This window comes from Pongo pygmaeus, chromosome 1, assembly GCF_028885625.2.
Source record: "Pongo pygmaeus isolate AG05252 chromosome 1, NHGRI_mPonPyg2-v2.0_pri, whole genome shotgun sequence".
Lineage (NCBI taxonomy): Eukaryota > Metazoa > Chordata > Mammalia > Primates > Hominidae > Pongo > Pongo pygmaeus.
The window spans coordinates 199138866-199151845 of record NC_072373.2 but is presented as its reverse complement, the minus strand read 5'-3'; the positions used below and the strand labels follow the sequence as shown (position 1 = coordinate 199151845).

At 56.2% G+C, this 12980-nt stretch overlaps 1 protein-coding gene across 2 annotated transcripts; it reads left to right on the top strand.

The window, feature by feature from the left end:
- The first annotated feature begins 1615 nt into the window (after positions 1-1615).
- On the top strand, positions 1616-11520 carry HCRTR1 (hypocretin receptor 1). Of its 2 annotated transcripts, none has more exons than XM_054465320.1 (9): positions 1616-1808; positions 2683-2743; positions 2978-3318; positions 3460-3638; positions 4774-5017; positions 5408-5523; positions 7431-7657; positions 8901-9022; positions 10696-11520. In XM_054465320.1, exons 3-9 carry the CDS (start codon positions 3120-3122, stop codon positions 10884-10886), a joined length of 1278 nt encoding a protein of 425 aa, XP_054321295.1. In that variant the 5' UTR covers positions 1616-1808; positions 2683-2743; positions 2978-3119; the 3' UTR covers positions 10887-11520. The 2 variants fall into 2 exon arrangements, with proteins under 2 accessions (XP_054321295.1, XP_063526088.1); XM_063670018.1 differs by lacking the exon at positions 1616-1808 and adding an exon at positions 1995-2053 and having other exon boundaries at positions 10696-11275.
- Positions 11521-12980: the final 1460 nt, after the last annotated feature.

The window sequence follows — 12980 nt, the reverse complement described above, 5'->3', positions numbered from 1 at the left end:
GCATGCACACATATGCAGACATGCATGCACCCACACATTCACGCACGCACACACACACACACACACAGCAGCCCCTCTTCTGAGTCCCTTCACTCATTCTCCTACCTTGGTCAGCACCTAGGGAAGGCAAGACATCACACACCATGCCGATGCCATACCTGCCCAACGACAAAGTTCTGCCTTGGGTTTAGCTTCAGTCCATCCTCCTGTTCTGCAGAGGTTAAGGTCACTGGCCCCCTCCCTTATGCTGCTCCAGTTCCTCTCCCACACCTCCTATGCCTAATGGCGCATCTCCAGAGCCTTTGAAAAGGGCTTTGGCTGCAACGGGAAAGATGGTGGTTACATCCCAGGAGTCACCTCCCAGGAGGGAAAGAGTGTGAGTTTCAGAGGGTGACATGTTAGGAAGGTCCTATGCTGAGCTAGGGGATGGCCAAGGTGACTGCATGATGCTCAGGCAGTCACCCTTCATCTACCTGTGATTTCCAGAATCCCCAACCTTCAAACCTTTGCATCTGCTGTTTCCTGACCTCGAATGCCTCTCCTCGAATACCACAATCCCCCTTGCAGGGCTACCTTCTTTTTCTTCAGGTCTCCATGGAGATGCCCCTGCTCCAGGAAGCCTGTTCTCATGCCCTGGCTGAATTGGTCTGTCCTCCTGTGCCCCACAGCCCCCAGGGCCCTCACACCCTCCTCACACCACAGGTTAATTGCCTGGGTGTGCACCTGCCTCCCCCAGCAGCCAGAGAGATTTTGCAGGGGAGGGAGCCTCTGTCTGGTGAGAGAGGCTAGAGGCCTGAGAGGGGCAGAGGCTTAAAGCCCAGCTCTGCCTCTGCTGTGCGACCTTGGGCAAGTCATTGCCCCATGTGGGTCCGGTGTCCTTATCTGTAAAATGGGGACAATAACGACCACCTCACCAGGTTGATATGAAGATTAAATGAGAGCAGGCATCATATGCATTATCCAAACGGTAGCTGTATTATTAGAACTCATGGCCTGGCACACAGCTTAATAAAACGTTATTTGTGGAATTAACGAACCCCCACTTCTGTCCCCACCGGCGTCCTTGATTTTTGGGGGGAACAGTAGGTATAACAAAAAGAGGAACTGGGGGCAGATAAGATGGGGGGCTGGGAGATGGGCGAGCAGGGCTCTCTGGCATCGTTGGGAGCTAGCTGTTCCAGCAGCATCCGGAGCTAGGCTGGAGGCGGTGCAGGCATCCTCTCTGTCTCACCCCTATGACCCACCTGTGCCATCCTCCTCCTCAGTTAGGTGAGGCAGCAAGGAGAGGCGGGGCTGGGCTCCACCTCTGCACTGTGGCCCTCTGAAGCTGCCAGGCCCGCCGGCACACACTAAGTGCGCCCAGAATGCAGGGTGGCCAGGGGCATAAATGTTGAATGAATGAGGATGGAATGAATGAACGGATGGACGCATGAATGGAGGTGGGATGGAAGCGTGAAGTGGGAGGCGAGAAGGAACGAGCGTCTCCCTCCGCCCTGCGGGTCTCGGGGCTGGAAGACACGGAGCCAAGACCGTCTGGGGGCTCCCACCCCGCCCTGCCCCTCCCGCCGGCCCTCCCTCCCCGCAGCGCGCAGCCCGGCGGAGCCCGCGCCGAGCCACAGCCCGCGCAGTTGCCGGGGATCGCGCTCAGCCCCGCGAGCCGAGGCAGCGCAGCCTAGGGAGGGGGCTGCCCCGGCCCCCTCCTGCAGCCCGGGCCCCCAGAGGCTCGGCCTTCCTCGCAGGAAGGCGAAGTCCCCGGTGCCAGGTCCGGGGACCAGCAGCCGAGAACGCCCGGGTCCCGGAGCCAACAGGTGCGGGGTGTGGGGGACCCCCAGGCCCAGGATGGGGGTTCCAAAGGACCCGCGGCAAGGGATGGGAGGAGCCAAGATTCTCGGGGGGTAACCTGGGTGCTGGGAGACTGGCTCCTCGGCCAGCGCTGCTCTCCTCCAGGCAGGCTCCGAGTGCCCTCGCTCCCCGCGCCTTCCCGGAGCCCCCCGCAGCCCCCGAGGTGCAGGAAGGTCCCGCGGACGGAGCGGGCCTGCCGGCATTCAGTGGGGTATGAAGGCGTCCCCTTCCCTTCCCCAGGAGTCTCCAGGGATCCGCAACCCTCCCGCACCTGGCCGGGGTCGTCCTAGCCCAGCCGGGGGAAGGAGGGGCTGAGTGCGGGAGGAGGGAGGGGCGGGGAGCTGGGCTGGCTGGATTTATGAATGGAGAGCGACCCGGGCGCCGGAACAGCGGCTCCTGGCGGCCGTCGGGGAGCGCCGCGGCCCTGGGAACCCAAAGGGGTCCTTTTAGGGGGCCTGGATGCTCCCCTTGCTCGCAACGGGTCGTCAGTCCCTCCGAGCACCACCGCCGCTGTGTGTGTGTTGTATGTGTGCGTGTCCGCGAGTGCCCACCGGAGGGTCTGGCAGGTATGGCGGGTGGGGCTTGGGTCTCTAACACCTCCCTTGGCCCGTTTTCCCAACCCAAAGTTAAAGCCTCTGAACTGGCTCAAGAAATATTTGCAATCGGGATGGCTTCTCCTCCCAAATCTACGGTGTTTGGTGGGTTCGAACAGACCTGGCTTAGGAGCTTTGTGACCTTGAGCAAGAGACTCAATCTCTCTGAGCTTCGGTCTCGTCTGCAAAGCAGGGTACTCTAATAATGGTAATCGGAAACGTCCCCGAAACTACCTTCTCGTACCAGGTTCTTGGTGAAGCACTTGGCACGCATCGGAGCTCATTACTCTTCATCGTGGTCCTGTAAGGTAGGTAAGGCTGTCACCCCATTAGACAGATGGGGAAACCGAGGCTGAAAGAGGCCAGGTAAGCTACCCAAGGCAACTGGTGTGGAATTGGGATGCAACCCAGGTCTGTCTCCCTCCACCAATTTCATGACTGTGAGAATTAAGAGGGAACTTATATGCAAAGCTCCTGGCACAATCCCTAATATTTCCTTCCTTCTCTCTTTCCCCACTCCCTCCTTTCCTTCCTCCCTTCAGGAAGTTTGAGGCTGAGACCTGAAAAGACCTGGGTGCAAGCCTCCAGGCACCCTGAAGGGAGTGGGCTGAGGGCTGGCCCAGGTTCCCTCCTCTCCCTCTGCAGAGCCTAGGATGCCTCTCCGCTACAGCGGCTCCTGAGCTCATGGAGCCCTCAGCCACCCCAGGGGCCCAGATGGGGGTCCCCCCTGCCAGCAGAGAGCCGTCCCCTGTGCCTCCAGACTATGAAGACGAGTTTCTCCGCTATCTGTGGCGTGATTATCTGTACCCAAAACAGTACGAGTGGGTCCTCATCGCAGCCTATGTGGCTGTGTTCGTCGTGGCCCTGGTGGGCAACACGCTGGGTAGGTCCAGGGCTTGCCCGGCAGTGCTGCCGGCTTTCCCTGGGGATTGAAGGGGGTTGGGTGGGGGGAGGGGCTCGCTGATTGGGCAGAACTAGGATGGGTGTGGCTCTGCCACCCGCTTCACCTCGCCGCACCCTGCAGTCTGCCTGGCCGTGTGGCGGAACCACCACATGAGGACGGTCACCAACTACTTCATCGTCAACCTGTCCCTGGCTGACGTTCTGGTGACTGCCATCTGCCTGCCGGCCAGCCTGCTGGTGGACATCACTGAGTCCTGGCTGTTCGGCCATGCCCTCTGCAAGGTCATCCCCTATCTACAGGTGAGCTCTGCCCAGGCACCCCTCACCACTCCTTGTCACACCTGTACAAAACCCACGGCCTTGCATAGGTCTCAGTGACCCCCAGACTTGCCTTTCAGACAGGTCAGTGGCTTGTGACCCCTGAAGTGTCATCCTCTGCTGCTAGCAAGGGCAAGCCACCAGATCAGAAACTCGAGGACACAGACACAACCCCACACACTCACAGAGATCCCTTCCTGGTCACAGCCACAGACATATACATAGACACGTGTGGACACATATAGTCACCTCCAGCTACATGGGCACACAGTCAAGGAGAGAGGCACCAGCCCACAGTGACACATACACAACACCCTGGGCCTGCTTCCCAATCCCAAAGGGGCAGACGTGAGGGGCCTGATGGAAACAGCCTTCTCCTCTCCCTCCTGCCCCGGCCAGGAAAGACCCCAGTGGTGGAAACCAGGATGTCCAGATGGGGTTAGTGGGGTGGAAGGAAGGCTTCTCTCAGTTTGTATCCTGTGATCCACTTCCTGCACCCCAGAGGGCAGGGGGCACCCCTAGAGGCAATGCCCACACACCTCTGGCCCAGACTCATCTCTGCCTCCCAGAATGAGGGCGTTTTCCTAACAGCCTGGGGAAGGGATGGCATTCCATGGCAGAGATAAACGCCTCTTGGATGTCCCACTATTTTGAGGCTCCTCACTCAACTGGTTAACTCTGGTGACACTGAGCATAAAGACAGATGGATGAGGGAATTCTATGCCTCAGTTTCCTCATCTGTAACGGGGGGCAAGAGCACTTACTTTGTGGGATTGTCATGAGGATGATGAGAACAGTGCCCAGCACATAGTAAGTTACGTAGGTGCAAGTTATTATTCACTGGAGGGGTGCACCTACCATGTGCCAGGTCTAAAGCTGGACATTGTTTATACATGATTTCACTTATCCTCGCAAGAATCCTGCCAGGTAGATGGTGTATTCCCACTCTGTAGACGAGGCTCAGAGAGGGTGAGTGACTTGCCCACATTTACACAGCCAGTAAGTGGTGGAGTCAGGATTTGCACTGCCCTGCACCTGCCGTCAGCCTCCTCACTCACCTACTCTCACATCTCTGGGTGGCCCCCAAAATGACCGACGTTGTGTCCCCATGGGGCAGGCCGTGTCCGTGTCAGTGGCAGTGCTAACTCTCAGCTTCATCGCCCTGGACCGCTGGTATGCCATCTGCCACCCACTATTGTTCAAGAGCACAGCCCGGCGGGCCCGTGGCTCCATCCTGGGCATCTGGGCTGTGTCGCTGGCCGTCATGGTGCCCCAGGCTGCAGTCATGGAATGCAGCAGTGTGCTGCCCGAGCTAGCCAACCGCACACGGCTCTTCTCGGTCTGTGATGAACGCTGGGCAGGTAATGGTGGAATTCTCAAGCAGGCATCCCCTCAGGTGGGCACTTTGGGAGCCCGTGCCCCTAGGGCAGGCATCTAGCAGGGTCCCTTCCAAAGTGGGAAATCCCAGAGCAGGTATTCCCCTAGGGGACACCCTAGACTGGCTCCTACCAGGGATACTCCCAGGGTGGGTGCCTCCCCTCTTGTAGACATCTGCTCTAGTGTAGACGTCCTTCCAGGAGGGACACCCCAAGTTGGACAACTCCAGGGTCTCTGTCTGTCATGGTGGCTGTATGGGGTCCAGCTGCTCCTAGGCCTTGCTTTGGCCCTAGTCAGGACAGGGTGGCATTGCTAACCAGGGCAGGGTGGGGCTCACGGATTGGGCCTGACTCTCCATCTCTTGACCCCTGCAGATGACCTCTATCCCAAGATCTACCACAGTTGCTTCTTTATTGTCACCTACCTGGCCCCACTGGGCCTCATGGCCATGGCCTATTTCCAGATATTCCGCAAGCTCTGGGGCCGCCAGGTGAGGCCCACTCTGGTGTCACTGCGTGGGCTGGGGGTAGGGGGGCTACTGGTCTAACTGAGTAGGCAGTCCTCTGCCATCAGCACATGCCATCTTGGCTGCAACCAAAGAGAGGGGAAGCCCAGAGACACGTCAAACTCAAGGCCAAAAGCACCAGTGGCTACCCTGGAATGGAATAGTAACACGTCCTTCTATTAGTGGTTGGCGTTTATTGAAGTATCCACTCCCAGATAATCTTGCATCCTCTTAGCCACCATATATTACCCACATTAAATATATGAGAAAACCGAGACCCAGAAGATCAACATAACTTCCCCCAAACCACTCAGCTAGTGAGTGGATCAGGAACTAAAGCCCAGATCTGTGAGCTCCCACTGCTCAGTTTAGTACCACTGCAACAATAATAATAGCAACTCCGTGGTGCTTGCCAAATTAGGCACTTTGCATCCAATGTCTTAACAACTATCTAACAAAAGAAGCAACATTACCCACGTCACAAATGCCAAATAAGGGCAACCAACTTGCCAGATTCAACAGCAGCAGAGCCTTCTGGTTCCAGGGCCTGTCTTCTTTCCTGTATTACAGACTGACCCACGGTGGGTTTCTTAGGTTTTTTGGGGGCAGGGGTGCTCAGAGGCCCTTGGCCTAGCGAGTGGGAGTCCTGGATTGGCGTCTGGGCGGTGAGAAAAGGCAGGCCAGAACATGACCGGGCTCAGGAAGGGCTTCTCACGCTTGGGGATGTCACCTACATTCCACAGGAAGTACTGGCTTGCACCCAGGCCACGCCGGGCAGTGGATAGGGACACGGACTGGCTGTGACCCAGGTCCTGCCTTGGAGGAGCACCCAGTCCAGTAGGGCCCTTCCTGGCTAGCCAGCCCTGCAGTCCACCAACACTCATCATCTGCTCCCCACAGACCCCCCAGCCAAGCAGGACACAGGCATGATCCTCCTCATTTGACAGATATAAAAGCAAGGCTTAGAAAGGAAAATGAGGTGGCCAAGGTCACACAGCTCACGAATGGCTGAGCTGGCTCTAGACCCACGTTTCCAGAAATCTAGCCCCATGCCCCTCTGTGGTGGGTGATTTGAGTGTCCGGTGGCAGGAGAGGCTTCTCCAGGAGCCCAGAACCACCCCAGGCTTATGGGCACTAGCCCAGGCCATTCCATGCTGCCCACCTGCTCACCCCTTGCCCAGGCCTCCTCACAGTCTGGTATGACCCAGGGGAGGCACAACTCACCCCCACCCCTACCCTCAAAGATAGTGTTGGAGATTTAGGGAGGATGGATGGGCAGTTGAGAGGATGTGGCCTGGGGTCTTGTCAAGGGTCCCCACCTCTTTGAGTCTTAGTTGCCTCATCTATACCTAAGGACCAATAATATCTTTCCACGAGGCATGTTGTAGGGGGTTTCACAAAGAGCTAATGGAAAATGAAAGTCTAGGCTGGGCACAGTGGCTCACACCTGTAATCCCAGCACTTTGGGAGGCTGAGGCGGGCGGATCACCTGAGGTCAGGAGTTCAAGACAAGCCTGGCCAACGTGGTGAAATCCCGTCTCTACTAAAAATACAAAACTTAGCCCGGTGTGGCGGCACACACCTGTAATCCCAGCTACTTGGGAGGCGAGGTTGAAGAGAGCCAAGATTGCACCATTGCACTCCAGCCTAGGTGACAAGAGTGAAATGCCATCTCAAAAAAAAAAAAGAAAAGAAAATGAAAGTCTATCGTTCACTCTCAAGTACAGAGTGTTAGTCTACCATAAACATTAGATTCCTTCCTCTTGCAAGGGTTTTATCCTTTTGCCCATCTCCACCCTGCCCAGGGTCCAGCCTGGAGTGGGCCCCACAAAAGGCAACCACCCTTCCAAGGTGCTGTACCCACCACTGCTGTCTCTATGTGTGCTGGACAGATCCCCGGCACCACCTCAGCACTGGTGCGGAACTGGAAGCGCCCCTCAGACCAGCTGGGGGACCTGGAGCAGGGCCTGAGTGGAGAGCCCCAGCCCCGGGCCCGCGCCTTCCTGGCTGAAGTGAAGCAGATGCGTGCGCGGAGGAAGACAGCCAAGATGCTGATGGTGGTGCTGCTGGTCTTCGCCCTCTGCTACCTGCCCATCAGTGTCCTCAATGTCCTTAAGAGGTGAGAGCACGGGGTATGGTTGGGGTGGGGAGAAGTTTGAGGTTGGGGAAGGAGCTCTCCTTGTTTGGGAGAAAGACCTGGCTCCACCCCTTCTCCACTATGTGATATTGGGCAGGCCATTTCTCTTCTCTGAGCCTCCATCTTCTAGGACTATCGTGAAAATTCATGCATTCATTCACTTAATCATCACATTTTAGGGGGCTGGAAATACAGTGAACAAGTGCATAAGACAGACAAAGTCCCTGCCTTCATGGAGGCTGCATTCTAGCAGGAGAGAAGGGAAGTAAATAGAAAAATCAATGTATATTATAATGTCAGGCAGTGAAAACTGCTGGGAAGAAAAATAAAATAGGACGGAGAGTGACAATGATAAGGGTTGGTGGGTTTTTGCTTTTGCTTTAGATACAATGGTTTAAAAAAAGCAGGGGGCCAGGTGCAGTGGCTCACATCTGTAATCCCAACACGTTGGGAGCCCAAGGAGGGAGGATCGCTTGAGGCCAGGAGTTCAAGATCAGCCCAGGCAACATAATGAGACTTCGTCTCTACTAAAATTCAAAAAATTAGCCAGCCATGGTGGCATGTGCCTGTAGTTCTAGCTACACAGACTGAGGTGGAAGAATAGCTTGAGCCCACGAGATTGAGGCTGCAGCAAACCATGATTGCACCACTGCACTCCAGCCTGGGTGACACAGCTGTCTCAAAAAAAAAAAAAAAAAAAAAAGCCTTTCCAAGGAAATGACATTTAAGCAGAGACTTGAAGGAAGTGAGAGAGCTAACCATGCACGTGTCTGTAGGGACAGCCAAAGAGGGTCACAGGGCACCAGGGAGAGAATGCAGGCTATTGGACAGAAGACAGTTTCACTTTGAGATTGTGCTTGGCCACTTCCTAGTTGTGTGATCTTCGGCATGTCACTTTACTTCTCTGAGCCTCAGTTTCCCTAATGGAAAAATGGATGATGTCTATGACTCATCTTGTTGCTGTGAGGATGGATGAGAGAGTGGATGGGAAGCCCCAGGGGATCCAATGGCCAGGAGGCTAGAGATGCCCATCGTGGTGCTTGATACCCTCTATGCTTGAGAACCCCAAACCCTGGCCAAGACCTCAGGTACAGAAGGCCAGGACACGTGGACAGAAGTGGGCAGTAGGAACTCTTGCACTTTACAGCTCAGGTTCTGTGAGCAGCACTCCAATACATGCATACACAGCTACCCCATTTCTGATGCTCCTCCACCCTGGGCCTAGGGTGTTCGGGATGTTCCGCCAAGCCAGCGACCGTGAAGCTGTCTACGCCTGCTTCACCTTCTCCCACTGGCTGGTGTACGCCAACAGCGCTGCCAACCCCATCATCTACAACTTCCTCAGTGGTGAGCAGGCTGGGGATGCAAAGTGACTGAGGGTGGCCAACAGTCCACATGACAAGTCTCCCCATCCCCAAGCCAGGGCCCAAATAAAGGATGGTGGGCGAGGATGTACCTGCTGTGGGCACAGTGATCCTGCTCTGGGAGGACCCACTCCGAGCAGCCCTGGCCTGAGTGGGAGATGGGCCACACTCCCCATGGTGGCTGGCACCCAGGATCCAGTTTTGCAGATTCTGCAGACCAGTGAGTGAGTGGAAGGACAGGGGCTAGGCCAGCTCACCCCCCACTCCCACCCCGGGTGCAGGCACAGCAAGACCTCCAATCAGCTCAGGCAGAGGAGTCCATCCTCCCCGGAGGGAGTCAGACCTGTGGGAGGAGGGCCCTGGAGCCCCTGCCTGAGGAAGGATTGCACAGTCCAGGTGTCAGGGCTAAAGTAGGGTCACTGGCAGAGACAGACCAGGCCCAGGAAAGGGCTTCCCCAGCTCAGCTAGACACACACTGGCAGAGCGACTGGAATCTCAGGGGTTGTCCCCTCTGGAAGTCTTCCTCCCCTGCCGCCCCCACTCCCACTCCAGGCCTCTCCTCTCTGCTGTCCCACAGTGCCCACCCCCTCCCTCTACCTCCCAGTCTCAGGGTGGTAATGGCCCTGAGGCTGAGCTCAGCAGAAGTGTGACTCACCAGCCCTCTGACTTTGGGAATAGACTTCTAAAGAACAGGTCCAGATGACTGTTCAAGCCTGGACAGAAATAATCTTTGAGGAACTATTAAAAGGTTAAAGAAGGGATCAGGAGTCAATAGTATAACCCTCATTGAGACTCAAGAATTACTCAACAAGGCTGGCTGCAGGTTTCCAGCTCAGAAAAGAGAACAGATGATGAGCTGTGTGGGGAGGAGAGGGCAGACAGACTTACTAACACATATGCCTTTGTTTGGCCTACATTTACTGAGCACCTACTATGTGCTTGGCCCTGTGCTGGGCACCAGAGAGGCTGGCAGTCTAATGACACATGATCAAAGGGGCTTCAGCCTGACAAAATCTGTTTCCCTGGTATACTTGGGCTGAATAACGTGGTGTGGTGGTCCCTCCTTCCCTCCTCCCCCTTGAGAAGGGCTTTGGAATTAGAATTGGGTTCAGCTTCTGGCTGGGTGGCCTTGGGCAAGCCACTGTAACTTTGTGCATCTCATCTGTGAAGTGAGGATAAAGGACTCCAGCCTTTCAGGGTGCTGGGATGCTCTGGGGGACAGAGGCTGAGGCGCCCAGCACAGCGTGACTGCCAAACGCAAAAGGGCTGCTGCTGCTGTCATTTTCATCATCAAAGGGCAGAGAGGACACAAGCCTCGCAACAGATAATGACCCCCACGTACACACCAAGGAGAGCAGAGGTGACCTGAGGCCCCTGAGCCAGACACCACATTTTGAGTCAGACTCCGAGCCAGAGCACAGTCAAGGAATCAGATGGCAATTGCGTCTCTCCTTGGGAACCCACTCCGGGGCTTCTGTCCTCTCTCCCTGGCGGTGCCGAGGTTGCCTCAGGGCTCTCCCTCCCAGCTCTATCCCTCCCTCCCTCCCCGCCCCCTCACAGGCAGCTTGGCTGGAGCTGCGTGGGTGTCCCTGGGCTCAAGGCCCCTTCCTGCTGCATCTGTCTCCTTATGGCTGTGTCTTTTGTCTCCCAACCAAGGCAAATTCCGGGAGCAGTTTAAGGCTGCCTTCTCCTGCTGCCTGCCTGGCCCAGGTCCCTGCGGCTCTCTGAAGGCCCCTAGTCCCCGCTCCTCTGCCAGCCACAAGTCCTTGTCCTTGCAGAGCCGATGCTCCGTCTCCAAAATCTCTGAGCATGTGGTGCTCACCAGCGTCACCACAGTGCTGCCCTGAGCGAGGGCTGCCCTGGAGGCTCCAGCTCAGGGGATCTGCCCCTACCCCTCATGGAAAGACAGCTGAATGTGGTGAAAGGCTGTGGCTTCAGTCCTGGATTTCTGCCTGTGTGACTCTGGATAAGTCACTTCCTCTGTCTGAGCTTGTGTCCCCTAAGCAGGGTTGATGTGAGGATTAAGCACGCTGAAGCAAGTGGAAAGCTCCTTGTAAACTGTGAAGTGTTGTGGACATGATTATTGTTGTACTTCTCTCATTTGGCCATACCCCACAGTATAATCTGTCCCCATCATCCTTCCAGAGCTTGGCCATCCTCCTAAAGACCCCTTTCCTACCCAATTACAGGCCTTCCCTGGAGTCTGCTCTAAAGGTCCCAACAGGCATTTCCATCTTGTTCCGTGGCTCCCTGAAGCCCAGGGCTGCACTTGGCCAGCTGTTCTGATGCCTGTGTGAACCAATCTGGGCCCAGTCTTTCTCCAGTGGGCCACGAGCGCAGCCCCACCCTAACCAGGTGCCAAGGGCACACACCACAGACCCGACCTTGTTGGCTTTGTGGTGTGATAAAAACACTCTCCATGGCCACTTGGCACAGAGGCCAGCAGCCCGAAGCAACTGTAATTAAAAGCCTGGCACTGAATGTTCCCTTTCCTTGTCATTGCACAAAATCTGTGCTGCTTAGGTTAGGAGCAGAAGAAGGTTAGGTGGGGAAGCTGGGGGGAGGGAAGACAAGAAGGCACTAGAATGCTCTTATCTGCTGACCTCCCACCCCCACCACGCGGGATCCCAGATGGATTCAGCCAGGCCTCGGCACACGTGGTGCTGCCTCCTCATGCGGTGCCAATCCTGTGATGCCGGGACCTCGCCCCTCGACACAACTGTCTGCTCACAGGCCCAATGGCCTGGGGAAGGTAAAGGGGGCCGGGTGGGCTGACAGCGGGTTAACAGGCTGATTTACTGTTATCTTCGTCTTCTTGGAAACCAAGGCTTGCGCCTATTTTCTATGAACTCACAGGATAAAAAGAGAAAGCCACAGACTTGGCCAGACATGCTCCGTCTGCCACCGAGATGATTTTAAGGCTGCCAAAGGCCCTGAGCCTTGTTGCCAGAGAAGGACGTGGAGTGCAGCCTGAAGTGCTACTCTGCTGAGAGGAACAGGGACATCTGGCAGGGGCCAGCTCTGCTATGCATACCACCAGGTCTGCTTAACTTGATTAATGGAGCTGTGGGCTCCCTCTGACCTCAACCGTCAAGAACGTGGGCAGAGCCCTGGTGCTGCCAGGGGCCCAGCCCAGAAGTGTTGAAGCACTGCTCCTCCTAAGCACCCCGCTTTACCCAGAGCAGGTGGAATGTGTGGTCTAAGTACACCACCTGCTCTCCACACGACTTACCAGCCCAGCTCTCTGTGGATGGAGCAGAGCTCCAGCTGCCGCCAAGAGGATGGGCTCTCCTGCCCATTCCACACTCCCACTGGCCTTAGGATCCAAAGTGGTTGGCACAGTGCATAGGTAGGCTTGGAGGTGAGTGTGCAGAATGAGGTATGAGGGCTGGCCCCCAAGCTCAGAACCAACCGTGCTTACAAGATCAATCCAGGTCTTGGGCTCCTCAGCCCCAGCTGAGCACAAAGGTGAGAGACTACAATTGGCACCATCGGGTTTCAGCAGACACTTGGTTCAGTGGGAACAAAGAAACAACAGGCGCTGCTCCTAATGGCTGCACGCTCTGCTGGCTGAACCCAGCACCATGGGGGGCGCCTCAGCCCTCCACTCTGGGGGACTTGGATAAACTGAAGAAAATTCAGGGGAGGTGACCAGGATGCCGAGGGCAGAGATGCTCAGCGAGGGAATGCCCAAGGGCCCGGGGCGATCTGGCCCAGGGAAGGGAGGTCTTGGAGAAAATGTGGTATATAGGGTAGGCTCCACTATATAGAGGGTTGGCATGCATAAAGGGTGATGTATGTCCTGGGTGGCCCACAGAGAAAACCACAGCAAATGGTGGTGTCTTCAAGATGGCAGGATTTAGAATCCACATAAGGAAGATGTTTCTGCCAGTCATGGAGGAAAGGGGCTGCCTGGAAAGGCACTGAGTTCTTTGCCTTTG